The 19,666-nt window shown below is 39.8% G+C and overlaps 1 protein-coding gene across 1 annotated transcript in view; it reads left to right on the top strand.

Moving 5' to 3' along the window:
• Window positions 1–19,666, top strand: part of ttn.2 (titin, tandem duplicate 2) — a 312,546-nt gene that overhangs the window by 126,073 nt on the left and 166,807 nt on the right. The window contains exons 102-122 of the mRNA XM_080038538.1: window positions 106–219; window positions 327–407; window positions 906–950; window positions 1,655–3,154; window positions 3,696–3,752; window positions 3,872–4,267; window positions 4,758–5,036; window positions 5,469–5,738; window positions 5,979–6,118; window positions 6,245–6,371; window positions 7,253–7,519; window positions 7,647–7,913; window positions 8,385–8,648; window positions 9,060–9,199; window positions 9,670–9,796; window positions 9,943–10,209; window positions 10,588–10,854; window positions 11,068–11,334; window positions 12,324–12,463; window positions 13,821–13,947; window positions 16,001–16,143. Of these exons, the coding sequence (XP_079894664.1) occupies window positions 106–219; window positions 327–407; window positions 906–950; window positions 1,655–3,154; window positions 3,696–3,752; window positions 3,872–4,267; window positions 4,758–5,036; window positions 5,469–5,738; window positions 5,979–6,118; window positions 6,245–6,371; window positions 7,253–7,519; window positions 7,647–7,913; window positions 8,385–8,648; window positions 9,060–9,199; window positions 9,670–9,796; window positions 9,943–10,209; window positions 10,588–10,854; window positions 11,068–11,334; window positions 12,324–12,463; window positions 13,821–13,947; window positions 16,001–16,143 (5,285 nt within the window). The remainder of the gene's footprint in view (window positions 1–105; window positions 220–326; window positions 408–905; window positions 951–1,654; window positions 3,155–3,695; window positions 3,753–3,871; window positions 4,268–4,757; window positions 5,037–5,468; window positions 5,739–5,978; window positions 6,119–6,244; window positions 6,372–7,252; window positions 7,520–7,646; window positions 7,914–8,384; window positions 8,649–9,059; window positions 9,200–9,669; window positions 9,797–9,942; window positions 10,210–10,587; window positions 10,855–11,067; window positions 11,335–12,323; window positions 12,464–13,820; window positions 13,948–16,000; window positions 16,144–19,666) is intronic.

Raw genomic sequence — 19,666 nt, 5'->3', positions numbered from 1 at the left:
CTCTTGAGCAAAACAAACGTTGTTTCTTTTTGGTGTTGAGCTCTTGTCTATGTAATGTTTGTGAATAGCTTTCTGTTGAATCCTTTGTGTACCTTGTACTTGAAGAGAGCAAACCAAAGGCTCCTGTAAAAGTGCAAGATGTTGCCAAAAAGCCCGAAGTCACTGACAAAACCAAGAAGTTGGAGAAGACAATTACTCCAAAAGACGAAGCAAAGCCAGGTATCCAGTCGATAATTCTTCATACGAACACCCTGTGTGTGTTTAGAGAGGTTGTATGTTTTTATCATACTTTACAATACTTCAATCCCCTCTTTTTATACTCAAAGTGACAAAGCCAAAGCCTGTCGTTAAGGCTGAAGAACCAACCAAGCCAGTTGCAGTAGAAGAAAAGATGGCTCCTGAGACAGGTAGAGGTATTGAATGGAATGACAAGAAAACATCCTCTTTGTTGGAGTAGTTTTTTGGTCCTTTCCATCTTTTTTGCATCTTATTTCATCAATGCAAATCTTGACTATATAACAATCTGTTGTTTGTCTGTGTCTTATCCGGGTCGCTATGACCATTGTTTGTCTTTCCCCATTCATTTGTCCACTGACTTAAAGCATGTCACATTTGTTCTTGTTCATAACTTTACTATTTTCAGCTGTTCATTTTTTCTTGACACTGTTTTCTAAAGTCACTCCACTAAACCACGTGATACTGGTTTACTACTTTGCATCTCAGTAACAACTCTTATCACGTGTCGTCGACATTCGGTATAAGAATGTTTATTATATCTTTATGTGTTTATTGACGAATTATCACAGTTCCTTAAGGTGTTCCCTATCTTTAAATCAATGAGAATTGTTTCCATGTCTAATACAATGGCCTCATTAACATCTTTCTGAACTATTACTTTGTATTAGATGAAACCAAGGGACCGGTCCAAGCACCAGGAGGAGTCAAGAAAGGTAGGAGCAGCTATTCCCCTCTTCACTTTACCTCAGTACATATTCACTGCACAGCAAGAGTTCATGGTAGCATTTTAACACATCTCTAGGAAATGGTGAGACCCTATGAGGCCCTTGACCCAGCACTGATTTTACCACAAATCATCTGATTGGCTTTATACATACACATCAAAGCAAACTCCCTCCAAAATGATTACAAAATAATAATTTAAAATGTCTCGTTGTTTCGTGTCTGTTCTCTTCCATGTGTTTGGTTTCTGTTAACGTTGTCTTAAAAGTCTTCTTTTGAATTAACTTAATATTAAAATCATTGGGGACAGGATTATTTTAATTTGATTTGTATTTAAATGTGTTTCCTAATAACTGTTGAGTACATGTCTTTGTTTGTTCAAATTGTGCTGTCAGTTAAATGTGGAGTCAGTGATTCTCAAGAACGTTTTTGTCAAAAATGACTTTTTGTCAAAATCAGTTTATATCTCTTTGCGATCTGATCTTCTACCTTTAGTGTACTATCACTGTTTTTTTTTCAGCGCACACACAGTACAGACAGGTAGCAGATTGTGAGTAAATATTCGCTGAATTTGACAACAAGAATTCTCCAGAATCCCCGACTTCACCTTTAAGTATTTGTGTGTATTTGTTCAAATTGTGTTGTCTGTAAGTGTCAATAAGTTAATGTCAACCCTTTGCTGCCTCAAAAACAGTTCTGCACGAAAAAAGTAAAATTCAGTTGGAAGAGGTTGGAACGTTTGAGATTCCCACCTTGAAGAAAACGACCAGAGTCATTAAGGAGGTTGAAGAGGAGCAGGAAATCATCAAACTGAAAAAGATTCCATCCGTTCCAACTCAAGAGGCTGAGGAAGAGAAAAAACCCCAAAAGGTCACAACGACCAAGGTCTACGATGTTGAGGAGATGATGTATGAACAAGAGGCTGTTGAGATGTCGATCGCCACCAGGAGACCTGCGGAGGAGAAGAAACTTAGAGAAAAGGAAGATGTTGTGAAGAAGCCAGATGCTAAGAAGCCTAAAGAAGAGGAGAAGAAAGAAACTCCAAAAGATGCATGGAGCCGCCAGAAACCAGTCCCAAAAGATGACAAACCTGAAAGCAAGATTACTATTAAGAAAACTCCCAAAGCACCAAAGGAAGAAGAACCTGCCCCGCCTACCGCGGGCTTAAAGAAAGTTAAAAAACTGCCGTCAGATGAACTTGAGCCAGAAGCAGTCAAACTAAAACCTTTTGAAAAGCCTGTTAAACCAGCCGAGGAGCTGGAGAAAGATAAGAAGGACAGGCCTGACAGGGACACAGTGCCTTTTGAGAAGTTGGAAAGGATCCCCAGAGAAGTGGAACCGAAAGAACCTTTCAAGAAACCAGAGAAACCTACAGAGGTTAAGGAGCCAACAACAAAGGTACCAAAACCAGCAGATAAAAAGCCGACTCCAGAGAAAGAGCCGGAGGATGTCAAAGCACCCACCAAGGTCAAGAAGATCCCAACAAAGGAAGAAGAGGTAGAAGGTGTGAAGCTGAAGCCCTTCTCCAGGCCTTCCAAAGACGCTGCAGAGCCTGAAAAGAAACCCATCACGGAGAAAGATAGGAAGCCAACAGAACCAGAGCCTAGACCCAAGAAACCTGAAGTCCCAGAGGCAGTTTCAGCAGAGAAGACAGTGTCTCCTGTCAAGAAATCTGAAGAGCCCAAACCTCTCCAGATAAAGAAAGGAGTCACCCCCAAGGAGGACGTGGCTCTGAAGCCTTTGGAGCAGCTCAAGAAGATTGAGATGAAAAGGACACCTTCTCCCAAAGTGGATAAGCTCAAAGAAGCTGAGGCAGTCCCAGTCCAGAAGATTCCGAGCGTAGATAAACTCAAAAAGATTCAGAGAACTGTCACGCCGAAAGACTCTGTTGACACTGTTGCACCGGCGGTGGCTCTCAAAAAGGTCCCAAAGAAGCCCTCACCGGAGGAGGAAAGGCCTGGCAAAGGGAAGATTCCCCTGGTCAAGGAGGTCTCGCCCGGGGCTGTGCAGATGAAGAAGGTAGCCACACAGCCGGAGGAAGAGGTATTTGAGGAGGAGTTTGAAGCGGAGACAGAGAAGGAAGAAGATGAGGCGTGGGGCTGGGAGCTCGTACCCAGAGAGAGTTACGGATCAGAAGACTGGGAAGGTGAAGCAGAAGAAGGTGCTATGGAGGTTCCAGGGGTTTCCAGGAGAGGTGAGATGGTGGCGGACCCCAAACTCAGTGGGTGAAAACTGAGACAACTCTTCACGCCTCCATGCCTTCATGAATAATCTCTACCCATTCCCTCAATCATGCCTCCATTTAAATCGTCTTTACCTCATCACCTCATCACATTTTACGTGTTACGAGTTTTACACCATTTCTTTCCTGTATTTGTTTATTATCATTCTGTGTCAAACTGTCTGGTCATGTCCGCTGCTTTCTGTCAGTTCTGTGGTGTCATTTTTACCATTTCAATATCATACCATTTCCATCATTCATGTGCTGTCCCCAGTCATCCCATCCTCATGGTGTAAAACCTACATCATTGTAAATTCGTATCTATTCATCCGTCATCAATGTGTGTCTTGTCTGCCTTTGTTTCATTGTCAGAATTTAACATATTTCCCATCGCTATCACTTTATATCACATATCATATTTTTCATTACATGTCTCTCAACACTGGCATACTTATGAATAAATTGACAAATTACATTGTGTGCAGAGAATTCATTTTTTATTGTTCATAAACAGAGGGACAACCATCAGGAGAAGCTGCCGCCGGAAGTGGTAGAGGTAGAGGGCTGAAACGTAAGTCTGTTTTCTTAAATAAAGAATGAACTGTGCCTGTAAGAAAACTGTTACCCTATTCTGAACCCTACTATAAATGTATTTGTGCATTGATTGAATGTCTTGGGTTGATATTTCAGCAAAACAGACCCCATCTCCTGGGGAAGGTAGAGGCCGTGGTCTGAAGCCCGGTGGAAAAGGCCCTTCACCACCAGAGGATCCATTCGGTGGATTCAAGCTCAAAGCCGTCCCCCTGAAGTTCGTCAAGAAGCTTAAAGACATCGTGCTGCAGGAGGCTGAGTCCATCGGCACTGCTGCTGTGTTTGAGTGTGAGGTCTCACCCTCCACTGCCATCACCACATGGATGAAAGATGATGGTAACATCCGTGAGAGCCCCAAGCACAAGTTCACTTCTGACGGCAAAGATCGCAAGTTGAACATCATTGATGTCCAGCTGTCCGACACTGGTGAATACACCTGTATAGCCAAGAACGCCGGGAAGGAGATATCCTGCACAGCCAAGCTGATTGTTGAAGGTATTTATATATTTTTTATTCCCTTGAAGGTACAGTGTGTAGAACTTCAGAAGAGACTTGGTAGAAATGGAATATAATACTCATCAGTATGTGTTAATTAGTGCACATTCTCCTGTTTTTTCATATCCTTAGAATATATTCTATATAGTATTTTATACCTACATAGCAGCCACCATGTTGCACCACCATATCTCCACACTAGCATAGATATTGTGGAAAGACTTGAGGTAGTGGTGGATGATGCCATCTTTAGTAACTAGACCTTGTCCTTGAAGGCCACCACTGCTTCTGTAAATTAGCCTAAAGGGAGGGGTAGGCAAAGGAGCGTTGACATCTAGATCTTTCACCTCTAAATGATGCCAAAAGACTCCGATATTACACAGTGCCTTTGAGCACCAAATATTCTTGGTGCCCTAAATAGTATCTCCGATGATCCAATTCTAGCCTTCGCTATTTTCAGACTGCTCATTGTCTCCTTATCTCCTCACAGAGCTACCGGTGAAATTCATCAAAGAGCTTGAGGAGGAGACTTCCGCTCTCAAGGGACAGCCTATTTATCTGACCTGTGAGTTGAACAAAGAGAGGGACGTTGTATGGAAGAGGAATGGCGAGGTCCTGAAGAAGAAGGCCGGCAAGATTCAGATCAATATCATCGGTTTGCAGCACGCAGTCACCATTCAGGGCTCCAGCGAAGAAGACACTGGATTATACACATGTGAGGTGGCCAACCAGGAGGACTGCAAGACTACAACAAACGTCAAGATCATTGGTAAGCAAAAGAGGACTTTGTTCATATCCATGAAAACAGTATTATGTATAAAAATTGATTCTCTTCTAAGGAATGTCTGCTGGAATGGATTAGGACAGGAACATATTTGAATTTGTATGTTATCATAAGGCATCTCAACAGACGTGTAAGATTCAATGTAAAAAAAATTCAAAAAAGGGTAGTGAATAAATATATAACTCAGGTATTCAGCCTATATATTTTCGGTTGATCGAACATCGACTTAAACTGCATCTATGAACTTTTGAAAACTTTTGCCTGAAATGATATTAATAAGCTCAAACAAAGCCTGTTTCAGATCCTCTGCCCTGTCTCGGAGTACATTTCATTAATTTCTAGTATATTATTGCTCTATTGCTTCTTTTATGGTAAACCTAACATGGACACTGACTTCTTTTTAATTAACTCTCACAGAAATCATCAAAGATTGGATCACGAAACCACTGAAAGACCAGCATGTCAAACCGAAGAACGCAGCTACATTTAAATGCGAACTCTTCAAGGAGACTCCAAACTGGAAGTGGATGAAGGGAGAGACTGAGCTCACTCCGTCTGACAAGGTTGAGATCAAGAAGGAAGGAAAAGAGTTGACGCTTATTATCAAGAACTGTCAGCTCGAGGACGTAGCAGACTATTCCCTGGAGGTGGAAGGACGCGTCTACACTGCCAAGCTAACACTAGGAGGTTTATCTATCTATCTATCTATCTATCTATCTATCTATCTATCTATCTATCTATCTATCTATCTATCTATCTATCTATCTATCTATCTATCTATCTATCTATCTATCTATCTATCTATCTATCTATCTATCTATCTATCTATCTATCTATCCTTATCATAGCTATCTTCTCTCTATCATTTGATAAATATTTACAGTTAATATAATTGTAATATTCATACTAATGCAACCACTTTATCAGAGCGTGAAGCTGAAATCCTGAAGCCCTTGGCCAGCGTCGAGGTTACTGAGAGGGAGGAGGCCGTGTTTGTGACAGAGATCTCTGAAGACGATATCGCAGGAGAATGGAAACTCAAAGGAGAGATTCTGACCAGATCACCGGTAAAGACTGGCTGCACTCGCTTTTATGTGTCACAAGTCTTATTGCACGAATTTCTACATTTGCGTGTTTATTTTCATGCCTTTTTTTTGTTTTTATTAATAAATGTACTGTAATGTATCCATCAGACGGTCGACTTCCAAATGGAGGGTCTGATTCGCAAGCTCATACTGAAAAATGTCCAGTTGGATCATGCCGGAGAAGTGACCTACATGGCTCTGAATGCGACTACCAGCGCCATGCTCAACGTCAAAGGTAAGGAAGTACTGCTGGTAGTGGTACTATCAATGTACCATGATTTTAGCTGTAAAAATAAAGGTGTAAGGTCCGTGGGAAATTAAATAAAGCTTTATGGCATGTGAGGGCGGACCTTAGATCTTTATTTAATAGGTCGACAAGGAAAATTCGTAATTTTTTCGACATGCTTTGAGACATCATGCATCCCGGGAAGACGAGCATTTGAAACGGGATCCCAACTATTTCCAACGGACGGAATGGTGTCTGGTATTTGTTGTTCTGTCTGATGTACTGTTCAAATGAACATGTCTATCTGTTGGTCTGTCTGGTGTTTTTTCTCTGTTTCGATTTTTGTGTGAAAATGTGTGTAGTGATGTCGCACTACAGTATATATATTTGTATCGTCTGTGGTTCAATGTTGTACGTTTAAATCTACGTACAGTGGCCAGTTTGTAAGTTACCACGAAAACCATGTTCATGAAATAGTCACCGGCCATGAGATCATGTTTCCAACATATTGGCGTTTAAGAATCGTTAGATTTGTTGTTAGATCTTTTGGTGAAGACATAAAGAACCCTTGTTTCCCAACAAGATTTCATTCCTTGAAGACCTTCATTCCATGGAGTCCTTTCATCCTGACCTTGACCTGAAGAAGTCTCCAGTATGTTATCTGTAGGATAAAATTAGATTATCTGTGTATATGAGCCACAATCGAGTCCGCGACAACAAGCAATGACATGAGTATTAATGCCAACATCCTGACGTCTAGAGCCTTAGAGGATTACGACCGGGTACAGCATACATGGGGGCACTTGGTAAACTGGCCACTTGCTGTAGACTGTTACTGTGCTGTTGTGTTGTTTATGTTTTGTGTACCCGTGTCACTTTTTAAATCCCAGAAATCGAGATGGACTTTGTTGTCCCGCTGAAAGACGTGTCTGTGCCTGAAAAGAAACAGGCTAAGTTTGAATGCACCATCACCAAGGATGTCTCTAAGGTCATGTGGTACAAAGGGGATGACGTCATCACCCCAGACCAAAAGTATGACATCATTGATGATGGAAAGAAGCATATGCTGGTCATTAACTGCTGTGAGTTTGACGACGAGGACGAATATACGATTGGAGTTTTGGACAAACTTTCAACGGCTAAACTCACGGTGGAGGGTAAGTGCTGGTTCGCGTTTACTGGACACACCTCAAGCAAAAGCCTTATTGTTTCAATCGATTCATTGAGTTGGTTGCCAGCCTGTTTCAACTCTCACATGAATATGCTTTACTAACGCAATTCTAGGTATCAGGCTCAAATTTATCTCACCGATCAAGGACCAGACCGTGAAAGAAGGCAATATGGCTAGGTTCGAGCTGGAGCTTTCTCATGAGAACATCCCCGTCACTTGGTTCAAAAACGACGAAAAAATCCATCCGAGCCGAACGGTGCTCACCCATGTGGACGGAAAGAAACACGTGCTAGAAATAAAGGAAGTTACTCTGGATGACACTTGCCAGATTAAGGCTGAGGCCAAGGGAATACCTTCCATGGCCAACCTGACGGTCATAGGTAAACCATCATTAAAAATCGCTTTCTTCTTTTTCACCACAGCTATTTGTACGGTTTGTCCGTGTGTGTGTTTGTACAGGTCCACAAAAAAGACCTCATGTGTTTGTGTATTTGTCCGTGACATTTACATGCACAGCAATAGTCGATACTCTATATTAAGCCTGTTAAGATCATAGTCAGAATAAGACATTGCCATGTAAACAGCTGTTTCTGCTCCACAGTGGCTAAGCATGGAAACACCTTATTTGGATTATTGTCTTAACCGGAGTATGGACCTTAGTCAGAATATGCTGTGCATGTAAACATTGTCATTGTTTTTCTGTGTCCTGTGTCATAAGGAACTGTTTTTTATGTTGTTCATTCGTGTACCACAACTGTTTTGTCTGTCTAGTCTGTTGTCTGCCTTGTACCATATATACGTATGTTGTTTATGTGCTTCGGAGAGTCACGCAAAACATTTCCCCGTTCCAGAGGGAGATCCGTACTTCACGGTTAAGCTGCAGGACTATACTGCAGTGGAGAAAGACAAAGTGGTTCTAGAGTGCGAGCTCAGCAAAGACGTGGAAGTCATGTGGTACCACAATGAGACAGAGATCAAGAGCTCTAAGATGGTGGCCATTAAGGCCGAGGGCAAACACAGGACCCTCATCATCAGGAAAGTTGCAAACGACGACCAAGGACAGTATTTATGTGACTGTGGAACAGACAAGACCGCAGCCACGCTTCACATTGAAGGTACAGAGTTTAGTTTGTGGTGTTCGGAACCCAACTTTTCCCTTTCCTGACGTAGCTGCCCCTTCACCTGCCCTGTCTCCTAACCACACCTCCAGCCCAATCACCAAGTTGTTTTTCAGTTTTGGTACTAAACCATCTTTTTTCTTCCATCACCTCTTCATTACCACTTACAACACTCTGGTCCCTTTCATCACTCCTTTCATCCTTAATCAATCTTTTGAGTTTAAACAAAAAGCTCATTGAGGCCATGTAAATCAAGCCTGGTGAGACCACCCTGATCTCGTTATCTCATCAACCCTGTCTGCACCTGTCTGTTGTCTGATATACATTGTGATGTTTGTGTTTGTCTATCTGTGCTTAAATGTCTGAACATCTTCAGTAAGAAATGTTGTCCCTTCTCTTAAACGTCAGCTCGCACCATCAAGGTGGTTCGGCCGATGTATGGCACTGAGGTGTTTGACGGAGAAACCGCTCGGTTTGAAGTCGAGCTCAGTGAGGACGACGTCCACGGCCAGTGGAAACTCAACGGAGAAGTTCTCAGTCCATCCGCCGTATGTCTTATTAAAATACATCTCAGCTGATATGTTTTTTATCCCTGGTTTGATTCACTTTCATTGTAAATAAACCCAGACATTTTATCGTTAAGAATCCTGAGTGGTTGGTTGATCAGATTCATACGTAGAATGCCTTTGACACGGAGCGCTCCGGTGGCGTAGTGGATAGAGTGTGTACCATATTGGCTCCGGCCTTTGTTGCAGTGGTCGCGGGTTCAAATCTGACCCATAGACCTTTACTGCAGGTCAACCCCCCTTTCTCTCTCTCTCTCTCTCTCTGTCTCCCCATTTCAACTCTGTATTGTCTAATAAGGCTTGAAAATGCCAAAAAATTATCTTTAATAATAAAAAAATAATGCCTTTGACACATTAGATTGTTTTACAAATGAAAGTGAATCAACCACACTCTTTCTCTCGTCACTTTCAACTTGAAAACTGAAATGTTTTTACTGACCTGCTGCCTGCAGGATGTTGAGATCGTGGAGGACGGAGCCAAACACACTTTGGTTTTGTACAACTGCAAAGTGCCTCGAACCGGCGAGCTGGTGTTTACCGCCGCTAACGCCAAATGCTCTGCCAACCTGAAAGTGAAGGGTGAGCGTTCCCTTACTCACCGTACCTTCCTCTTCAAAGTCTAGACACGTTTTCCAAGCACAACGTTGGTTTCTCACGGATTTTCTTTCTTATAAATCTTATCGCTTTTCGGCCGTGATGTTAACTGTATCTGTCTGAACCAACAGAGATCCCAGTTTCATTCGTCTCAGAGCTGGCTGACGTGCATGTGTACGAAAATGACGAAGCAAGGTTTGAGCTGGAGATTTCTAGAGAGCCCAAAAGCTTCCGTTGGCTAAAGGGGTCTCAGGAATTGTCTAACGATGACAAGTATGAAATCCTGGTGGAGGGAAACAGACACACTCTTATTGTAAAAAACGCCAAATACGAAGACGAGGCCAAATACATGTTTGAGGCTGAAGATAAAAGGACATCTGGAAAGTTGTTTATCAAAGGTAAATGGAGTCAAACCGTTTCAGTTTGTTCACATTGCGATGGTGTGATTTACACAGTCTTTGCTGTGATTAACTTTAGACTACACTTGGTCTTTAAATGCTAACAAACCACACTGATAGAAGGTACGGACAGTTACTATTTTATGACTTGAATTCAGGTGAAGGTTCATGTAGTCTGACAACGGCAAATATTCCTTCCAATACACTTGATCGAGTCGAGCACAAGATCTTATATTTTGATCACAGAGAGTCTACAGCACATTTTAGACTTGGCCTTTTGAACACATTGTCACAATAACTTCTATGTTTTCCCACCATCTGTGTTACCACTTTATATTTACTTCCCTAAATATTACAAATATAATTCTTGTTTGTCAGGTATTCGCCTTGAGTTTATCAAACCGATTAAAGATGTGACCGTGAAGGAACGTGAGACCGCGGAGTTCAGTGTTGAGCTCTCTCACGATAAGATCCCCGTGGTCTGGTACAAAAACGACATCCGTCTGCACCCCAGCAAAGTGGTGCACATGTCAGAGGACGGAAAAGTCCACAAACTGACCTTCAAGGAGGTCACCATGGACGACACCGCCATGATCAAAGTCGAGGCAATGGGCAAGACCTCAGAGGCCATGCTCACCGTTCTTGGTTAGTGACATCTTCTGGGAAAATGCAGCTGAATTTCCACACAGATCCTCAAGTGTCAAGTGCACAATTATAGAAATTACAAGGTTATGGTCTTAGTTCCAATGCTAAGACAATGTCCTCCGCATTTATGTTGTTTGTTATGTTGTATGTTTCTGCTTTTGTACGATTGTTTTAAGCTGTTGTTACCAGTTTTTGTTGTATGCCTTCTTCCAGAGGGCGACCTGTACTTTACAGCGAAGTTGCAGAACTACTCGGCTGTCGAGAAGGACGAAGTGATTTTGTCGTGCGAGCTCAGCAAAGCCAACGCCGAGGTCAAATGGTACAAAGATGGCGCGGAAATATTTGCGTCAAAGACCGTTCTCATCCAATCGGACGGCAAGAAGCGTACGCTGGTCATCAAGAAGGCTTTGAAGAGCAGCATCGGAGCTTACACCTGCGACTGTGGCACCGACAAAACCACAGCCGACCTGAACATCGAAGGTAATACTAGCAGCGACGCGAACCCCAGCCCCTAAACCCCGGAAGAATCGGGCCATTCACAGAAACCACGCCTCATTTTTGGGCAGCCACTCATCTCCCATCTCCCATCCATCCATCATTTCTATGTCCTGTTCGGTCACTCTGTATGTTTGTAATGTTTGTGACTTTAGATCAACGCTTGGCGATAACCCAACTCTATACATCTTAAATATCATTATGACTGTACAAAGCAGGGTCAGGGGTTAGCGGGTCTCGTTGCAAAATGCCTCTGGAAAATCTGAAATGTCCTTTTTGTAATTCATTTGTCGTGTTTTATTTTGAGGTTTAACAGTATTTATATGTAGTTAGAAAAGCCAGGGTTGAAAATAGAGAACTAGACATTTGTAGGACTTTCCTGCACACAAAACTCATGTCAATGTCATAAAGGCAGTGAATCGGTCATGGATAGGTTATAATTAGAATAGATAATATATAGGTTCAAATTCCATAAAGTAGACGTCACATGTCTGATGTAAATTGAGGTAAATGGTTTTCACATTTGGCGTGTCCTTCTATGGGTTAGACATGATGCTACCACATGTGTTATGCAGATGTACCCCCAAGTTTTATGATCAGAGGACTTAGCTTTTGATCATTTTAAAAGCTCACAAGAAAAGCTCCTTAAATAGTTAATAAAGTATAATCATATAGTTTGCGTTTACATTGTAGAGATGTGTTATAGGCTTGGGTTATTGTGGAGTTATTCAACGTCGTCTGCTTTTGCACAAACTGTAAGTCGCTCCTAAAGAGAGCGTCAGCTACTTGCAAACTGTCACACGTCTGTCTTCATGTCCCATTGTCTGTCCTCCATTGACCATCGAACCCATTTGATGATGACCATTCAACGACATCATCGAACTGTTTTGATATGTTTTCCGGTTTCCCTGAGAGATTTCGCTCAGCTGTGCCTTGTGTTTGGTGTTGACTAACTTCTTTGTAAACCCCTGCAGAGCGCGACATCAAGGTTGTGCGCCCGCTGTACAGCGTGGAGATCACGGAGCTCGAGACAGCCACGTTTGAGGCCGAGATCTCAGCCGATGATCTGCACGGCACCTGGAAACTGAAGGGAGAATCTCTCTACCAGTCTTCTGTAAGATCACACACTGAAAACATGAAAAAGTTGTTTTTATTTAAACCAGAAAAAAAATGTTATTCAACTTCTTCGAGGAGCACATTTCTCTTTCCTTAAAAAAGAAAGAAAGATACTCATACCCTGCGTTCCAATCCACATACTTCCTTACTATTTAGTATGCCAGAAAAAGATTTAGGATGTCCCAATACATGCACGACAATTGTAGTATGCTGAAAATACATGAATGCCCCACTAACTCCAATAGCATTTTGGAGTATTCGTCTTTATTCTTGACATTTCTCGACATAATGAAAAAAAATCTTCCTTAACAGATTTATTTTTTCTCTCCTGTCTGTGGCCCTAAAACTCTTCTGTACTTTAGTATGTAGTGTAGTAAAAAGAAAAGGTATGTGATTTGGAACGCAGGGTTAATTTACCTCCTTTCAATGAAATCAATGCTACATCATTTTTTAAGCAGGGTTTCAACATAACATTTTGCCCACTTGGCAAGTAGATCATAGTTTTACTGGCATACATTTTTTTGTAACTTTCTTTACATATTTCTGGTGAATAATTATAGCCTACATACATATTGAAGTTCCCTTTAGGTTTTGTTGTTTTCTTTTAGTTAATGATACGAAATGTTGATATATTGGGCATATGCACAATACAGCTCTGGAAAAAATTAAGAGACCAGTCTGGATTTTTCTTAAATCTTCATCTCTTTATTACTTAATAGAAATGCTCTTAATGACAAAAATTGTATTGGAATTTGGTTGAAATGTTGTCAGTAGTTTATAGTATAATACTACTAATTCTACTCAAACATATGCCTATAAATAGTCAAACGAGAGACACTGAACTTTTGAAGTGGTCTCTTAATTTTTTTCAGAGCTTTATATAATTTGCATTTATTGGATTTGAAGTCTGCAGCTCAAAGTATGTGAAAGGAAAATAATTCAAAATGAGATTGATTACTTTAAATTGTGATTTTAATCTGAACACATAATTTTACTGGACTCGACCATTGAGCAAAGGGTTATTTTGAACCCTGTTAAGCAAAAACTATACCGCATCTACAGCCGCGGAAAAAATTAAGAGACCAGTCTGGATTTTTCTTCAATCTTCATCTCTACATTACTCATTGAAAATGCTCTAAATGACAATATTTTTATTGTGAATTTGGTAGAAATGTTGTCAGTAGTTTATATTATAAAACCAAAATGTTCATTCTACTCAAACATATGCCTATAAATAGTAAAATGAGAGACACTGAACATTTGGAGTGGTCTCTTCATTTTTTACAGAGCTGTATACAGAGATTATTTTCGATGACCATCTTTTGTTTGAACTCTTGTTGTTTTTTTCTTCGCAGGAGATTGAGATCAAGGAGGAAGGATCCAGACACATTTTGATCATGTACAACTGCAAGATGAGCATGGCCGGAAGTGTCGACTTCTCAGCAGCGAATGCCAAATCTACAGCTCAACTCAGGGTCAAAGGTGACAGAAAAAACACATGAAATACATCAACAGTTAGCACTTACTAATATGTACCTTCGTATGGGCTTGTTTTGTGGGTTTTTCTTACCCTGCGTTCCAAATCACACACTCTTTCTTTTTACTACACTACATACTTAAGTACAGAAGAGTTTTAGGGCCACAGGAGAGAAAAAAAAATCAGGAAGTTTTTTTTTTTTTCATTTTGTTGAGAAATTTCAAGAATAAAGATGAATACTCCAAAATGCTATTGGAGTTAGTGGGGCATTTATGTATTTTTTTTAGCATACTACAATTGACGACGTGCATGTATTGGGACATCCTAAATCTTTTTCTGGCATACTAAATAGTAGGGAAGTATGGGGATTGGAACGCAGGGATGAAATACATCACAACAGAACAGAGAACACCCTGAATTTTTTTAAACTTTGAAAAATAAGTGATTTCTAAAACTGTATAGAGAGTTTTGTTGTTTAATATTATTTGGGAGTTATTTAAGGGTTAGGGGCCCTCTGAGTGTGTACAACAGGTCCAGCTTTAGCCCGTCTTTATATAAGAAATAACACATGAATTGCATCAAAATAAGCCGATGAAAACATCAAATTTTCAGAGGACCCGCTGGTTTGTGTTTGGATGTTCTTTCACATGCACACGGTTTGGGTGATTCCCCTTTAAGACTTTAGATGATATTCTGATTGGTTGGGGGAGAACAGGCGCCACTTGGTTACATGAGGTTACATGAGTCACCGGTGCTTAACTTAGCTTAGCATGACTACTGGAAACAGTTACATACATTTCACTTCACGTACAGACAGACAGACAGACCGACAGACCGATAGATAGATAGATAGATAGATAGATAGATAGATAGATAGATAGATAGATAGATAGATAGATAGATAGATAGATAGATAGATAGATAGATAGATAGATAGATAGATAGATAGATAGATAGATAGATAGATAGATAGATAGATAGATAGATAGATAGATAGATAGATAGATAAATAGGAAAAAAGAAATGATCCTGAACCAACCAAAGAAAAAATATATATATACATTCTGTTACCCAACGCTACCTGCAAGAAAACTGTGTCCCGTCAAAACAAGCTCATGAGAGAACATTTTTAATTTCTAATACAAATGTATCAAAAGATAATTCATAGTTAGAGTATGAGTGGCTGAAATGTGCAGTCCTTTATGACCTTTTCAGGGTCTAGGACTGTAAAAACTGAACTCAAAAATTGAGAGCGCTTTTTTAGATAGAGATGTATTTGCAGTGTATGAAAATTTTAATTTATTCATAGAAATCCAGACCAATCTAGAATTCATGTTTAAACGGTCGACGTGATGACAGCCCCTTGTCAGTCAGCAGAGATAATGATTTCAAACTGAGGACAGACTGACAGCTCTCTCTTTAACTGCTTGTTAACGGGGCTTTAATTCAGGCATGTGAAGAAGCCTGCTGTAAATACTTGATGTGTCTTGTTAATCCAAAGTGACATCCTTGTGGCTGAGTGCGATATTGAAACCTCCACAACACGGCCACTTGTCCACGTTATGACACCAGAGTTGCGTTGGGTAACTGGCAAATGGGGGGGAGGGTGGAGAGGGGGGTCCACATTCTTTTTTTTACCAAGGAAATAGCAAGCAAGGGTGTTGATTGACAGGAGCAGATTGGGCTTCCCCTGATGGTGGGCTCTCAGCCAATGGGGGCCCTCGGTTATTTTAGAAGCCGCATGCCTTATCTAGAGCAGGTCTGCAGTGATTGGCGGGGGGGGGAGAGGACGCGACCCGGGCTCTCACTGGTTCATGCCAGCCATATACATCTGCCCAACAGGTCGTATGCTAATTAGCTTGGCCCCCCAATGCCAAAGTCCCAGGGTAGCTGTCTTCAGTTGTCCTGAGGGCTAGCACCAAGCCTGCCTTCAGCTCAACCACCCACACACCATGAGGATAAGCCATTAAGGATTAGCGCTTTTTCTCTTTGGGGATTTGTTTTGGATATATTGGATCTAAGGGGGGGGACTAACCATGTCTTCTCCCACATCCAAAGCCCGAGTGATCGAAGTGGCCCGGCCGCTCAGAGATGTGACTCTGACTGCCGGAGAGACGGCCACCTTCGAGTGTGAGCTGTCCTACGAAGACATTGCTGTGGAGTGGTTCCTAGGGGGTACCAAGATGGAACCAAGCGACAGAGTAAGTCCTCAACACATCCCACAACGTTTTATACCATGTTTCAATGTCTCCATCCACTTCCTGAACGGCACACCAAACACACAGGAAAGAACTGTTTACATTCACAGAGTCTAAGCTGATGCTACACGATGTCCAGTCATGGTTCTAGACCAGAGTAAAAGGCCCAGTTTGTTTGTTTGTTTGTTTGTTTATTTGTTTGGATCCCCATTAGCTTTCAGCATAAGGCTAGAAGCTTTTCCTCCTTGTGATAATACAATCCTTTTATAAATTATTAAATTAATTCAATACAATTTAGTCAATCACATTAATTAATTAATTACACATGACACCACATTACACAAACACTACAATAACAATACGACTCATATATAGTTACCAAAATGATAGCAATTTAACAAAAAGCTGAGAAAAATCTTATAATACATTACAAATCTCCAAAGTAATCTATATATCTATATCTAGATACTTATATAGATAAGTAATAACAGAAAAGCCATATAACCCACACACCTCAAATCATTAATGTGATATAAGCTACGCAAGTTTCTTTAAATGTTATATTCTTTAAGTGATTTTTAAAACTTTTTATACAGAGTTGTGTTGTTTTAATATTATTTGTGCGTTAGTTAAGGCAAGGCAGGTTTATTTCTATAGCACAATTCAGACACAAGGCCGTTCAGAGTGCTTTACAGGGGCATGAAATTCATCTAGATTAAGAATAAACATTAGAAAAGCGAATGTAAAATATGATAAAACATTTAATAGTGAATGAATAAAAATAAAACAATTCCAAGTTAAGGGTTAGGGGTCCCTCTAAATACACATCATTAATATTAGCTACTCAAGTTTCTTTAAATGTTATAGTCTTTAAATGATTTTTGAAGGGAGTTTTGTTTTTTAATATAATTAGTGAGTTAGCTAAGGGTTAGGGGCTCCCTCTTGAGTGTGTACACCATGTCCAGCTCCTGTCTGTCTTCATATAAGGGCCTGGAGAGTCGGGGTTGGGGATCTGGTTTTGTGATAACGCAGGCAGGGAAGCTTTTTCTGCCCTGCAAGCGATTCTGCTGGGGTTATTTTTAACAGCTGCCCGGAGGTTGAGGCGCAGGGCAGGTGGCAACAGAAGCGAGGGGCTATTTGACAGCATCAGATTTTTTAAAGTCACACACAACTTTTGCTGTGATGGTTTTTCTGCACGAACTGAAATCTGTGTGTGGTTTTGATGCTGACATAGAAGTTTGGGTGAAAGTCCGGGTCCCTTAAACGATGTCCGGTCATAATGCTGGATGGATTAGTTTCGATCGTCGCTTGGAAACCGGAGATCTTTTTAAGTTTCTTTGGGAGAAACGTGATCTCTCTCCTGGTTGTGCAAGTGCCATTTTACTGCCTGTTATGTGGTCGACATGGACGGAGATTCACACACGCCACATAAACATATTATTTAAATATCCAACTAGCTATCATTGTCAGGAGCTAAGTGTATTAGGTATAATATAAAATGTAGATCAAATTTTTGTCTAGAAATGTTAAAAATGTTTGATTTTGTAGACAGAAACAATTCACTGAAATCATAATGAGTGTGTTTTAGCGCATTGGGTCTTGGTTACAAAATAAAGAAAGTAAAAGTTAAATCAATGTTAGTGTTTGTGTTAGTAATCCTACAATAAACCTAGAATGATTCAACCACATTTTTGAATATAAATAATGGTGATTTGAAGCGATTTAAAAGTGTGATTTAAGTCCAGTGATGGTTCTTAGGCAAGTGTCTGCTAAATACAATTACATTATATTTGGTTTTGTGAATACAGACTCCCCAAGATTTTCAAATGAGTTTGAAACTATGAAACAGTAATTAAGTTTAATAGAGTATATAGAAAATAACTATATTGTCAGTCACATGATTTTCATTGCAGCTATTCCACATAGCTGTCTAAATGTTTAATGTCTAATCTTGATGTATATTCTTTGTTTTTACTACCTCTTAAATGCAATTTCTTATGTCTAATCTTGATGTATTTCATGCCCCTGTAAAGCACTTTGAATGGCCTTGTGTCTGAATTGTGCTATAGAAATAAAACTTGCCTTGCCTTGCTTTGCCTAAATGATATGTAATGACATGTCTTGGCTCCTCAGCTATGTGAATATTAGTTTAAAATCAAGAAAACATCCAGGTTCAGAGAGGGCTAACCTTAGATATAAAGCCTAAAATGGGTCTGGTCTGGTTTAAGTTTTTTAAAAGTCATGTAATTTTCAATTTCTGCAATATGTGGCGGACACAGAGACATCGAAAATACGTTTCTCAGACCCACGGTGCAAAAAATACAAGGATAAAAACTGTAGTAATAAATATATATAGAGCTCTGGAAAAAATTAAGAGACCACTCTGGATATTTCTTCAATCTTCATCTCTACATTACTTAATGGAAAAATGCTCTTAATGACAATATTTTGTGGGGGGGAATTTGGTAGAAATGTTGCCATTAGTTTATATTATAAAACCAAAATGTTCATTCTACTCAAACATAATGCCTATTAATAGTAAAACGAGAGACACTGAACATTTGGAGTGGTCTCTTGTTTTTCCAGAGCTGTGTATATATAATAAATAAACTAAAAATTTGATTAGATTTTTATTTTATCTTGAACAATCAACATTCAATATTTAAAAAAAAAAATTTTAAATAAAAACACAAGGTTAAAAAACAAAGGTAGATAAAGTATCCAATTCTATCAAAGGAAAAAAAAGGATAAGTTCTAGAAAGAGCAGGCACAATGCTTATGTATTCCCGCTCTTATAAAATTGTGTAGAAAATACCCTGGCCCCTGACTAATACCCCCCCCCCTCTCAATTTTTTTAATATAATATACAGTATATGTGTATAAATATATTTTTTATTTTTTATGTTATTATTTGGTCAGTTTTGTTTGTATATTTCTATTGTTCTTGTTCTTGTAAAAAAAAAGAGGAAAAACCAATAAATATATTGATTAAAAAATAGTGTAGAAAGTAAAATCAAAAACAAGAACAGAAGCACGTAAACCAATATTAACATCTCAATCTTCCAACAGACACACAGACAAATGCCTCCAGAATATATTCAGACGGATATACGTACAGCTCTGGAAAAAATTAAGAGACCACTCCAAACGTTCAGTGTCTCTCGTTTTACTATTTATAGGCATATGTTTGAGTAGAATGAACATTTTGGTTTTATAATATAAACAACTGACAACATTTCTACCAAATTCACAATAAAAATATTGTCATTAAGAGCATTTTCAATAAGTAATGTAGAGATGAAGATTTAAGAAAAATCCAGACTGGTCTCTTAATTTTTTCAGGGGCTGTATATAATATTATGAATGAAGTACTGATGAAGTAAAGTCTTCTATAATATATCAGCAGACTTGGTTCAATGTCTGTATCTGAATCTTGGTTGTAAATTGAGCTGCTCAGCTTCAAAACAAGACACTTTAACTTTACTGACATCACCTGACGTGTGTTAACGGCCCATTCTACATTATC

This window comes from Ammodytes marinus (assembly GCF_949987685.1).
Source record: "Ammodytes marinus genome assembly, chromosome: 12".
NCBI classification, from domain to species: domain Eukaryota; kingdom Metazoa; phylum Chordata; class Actinopteri; order Uranoscopiformes; family Ammodytidae; genus Ammodytes; species Ammodytes marinus.
Note: the sequence above shows the minus strand (reverse complement) of the source record. Positions and strands in the feature narration are given on the sequence as shown.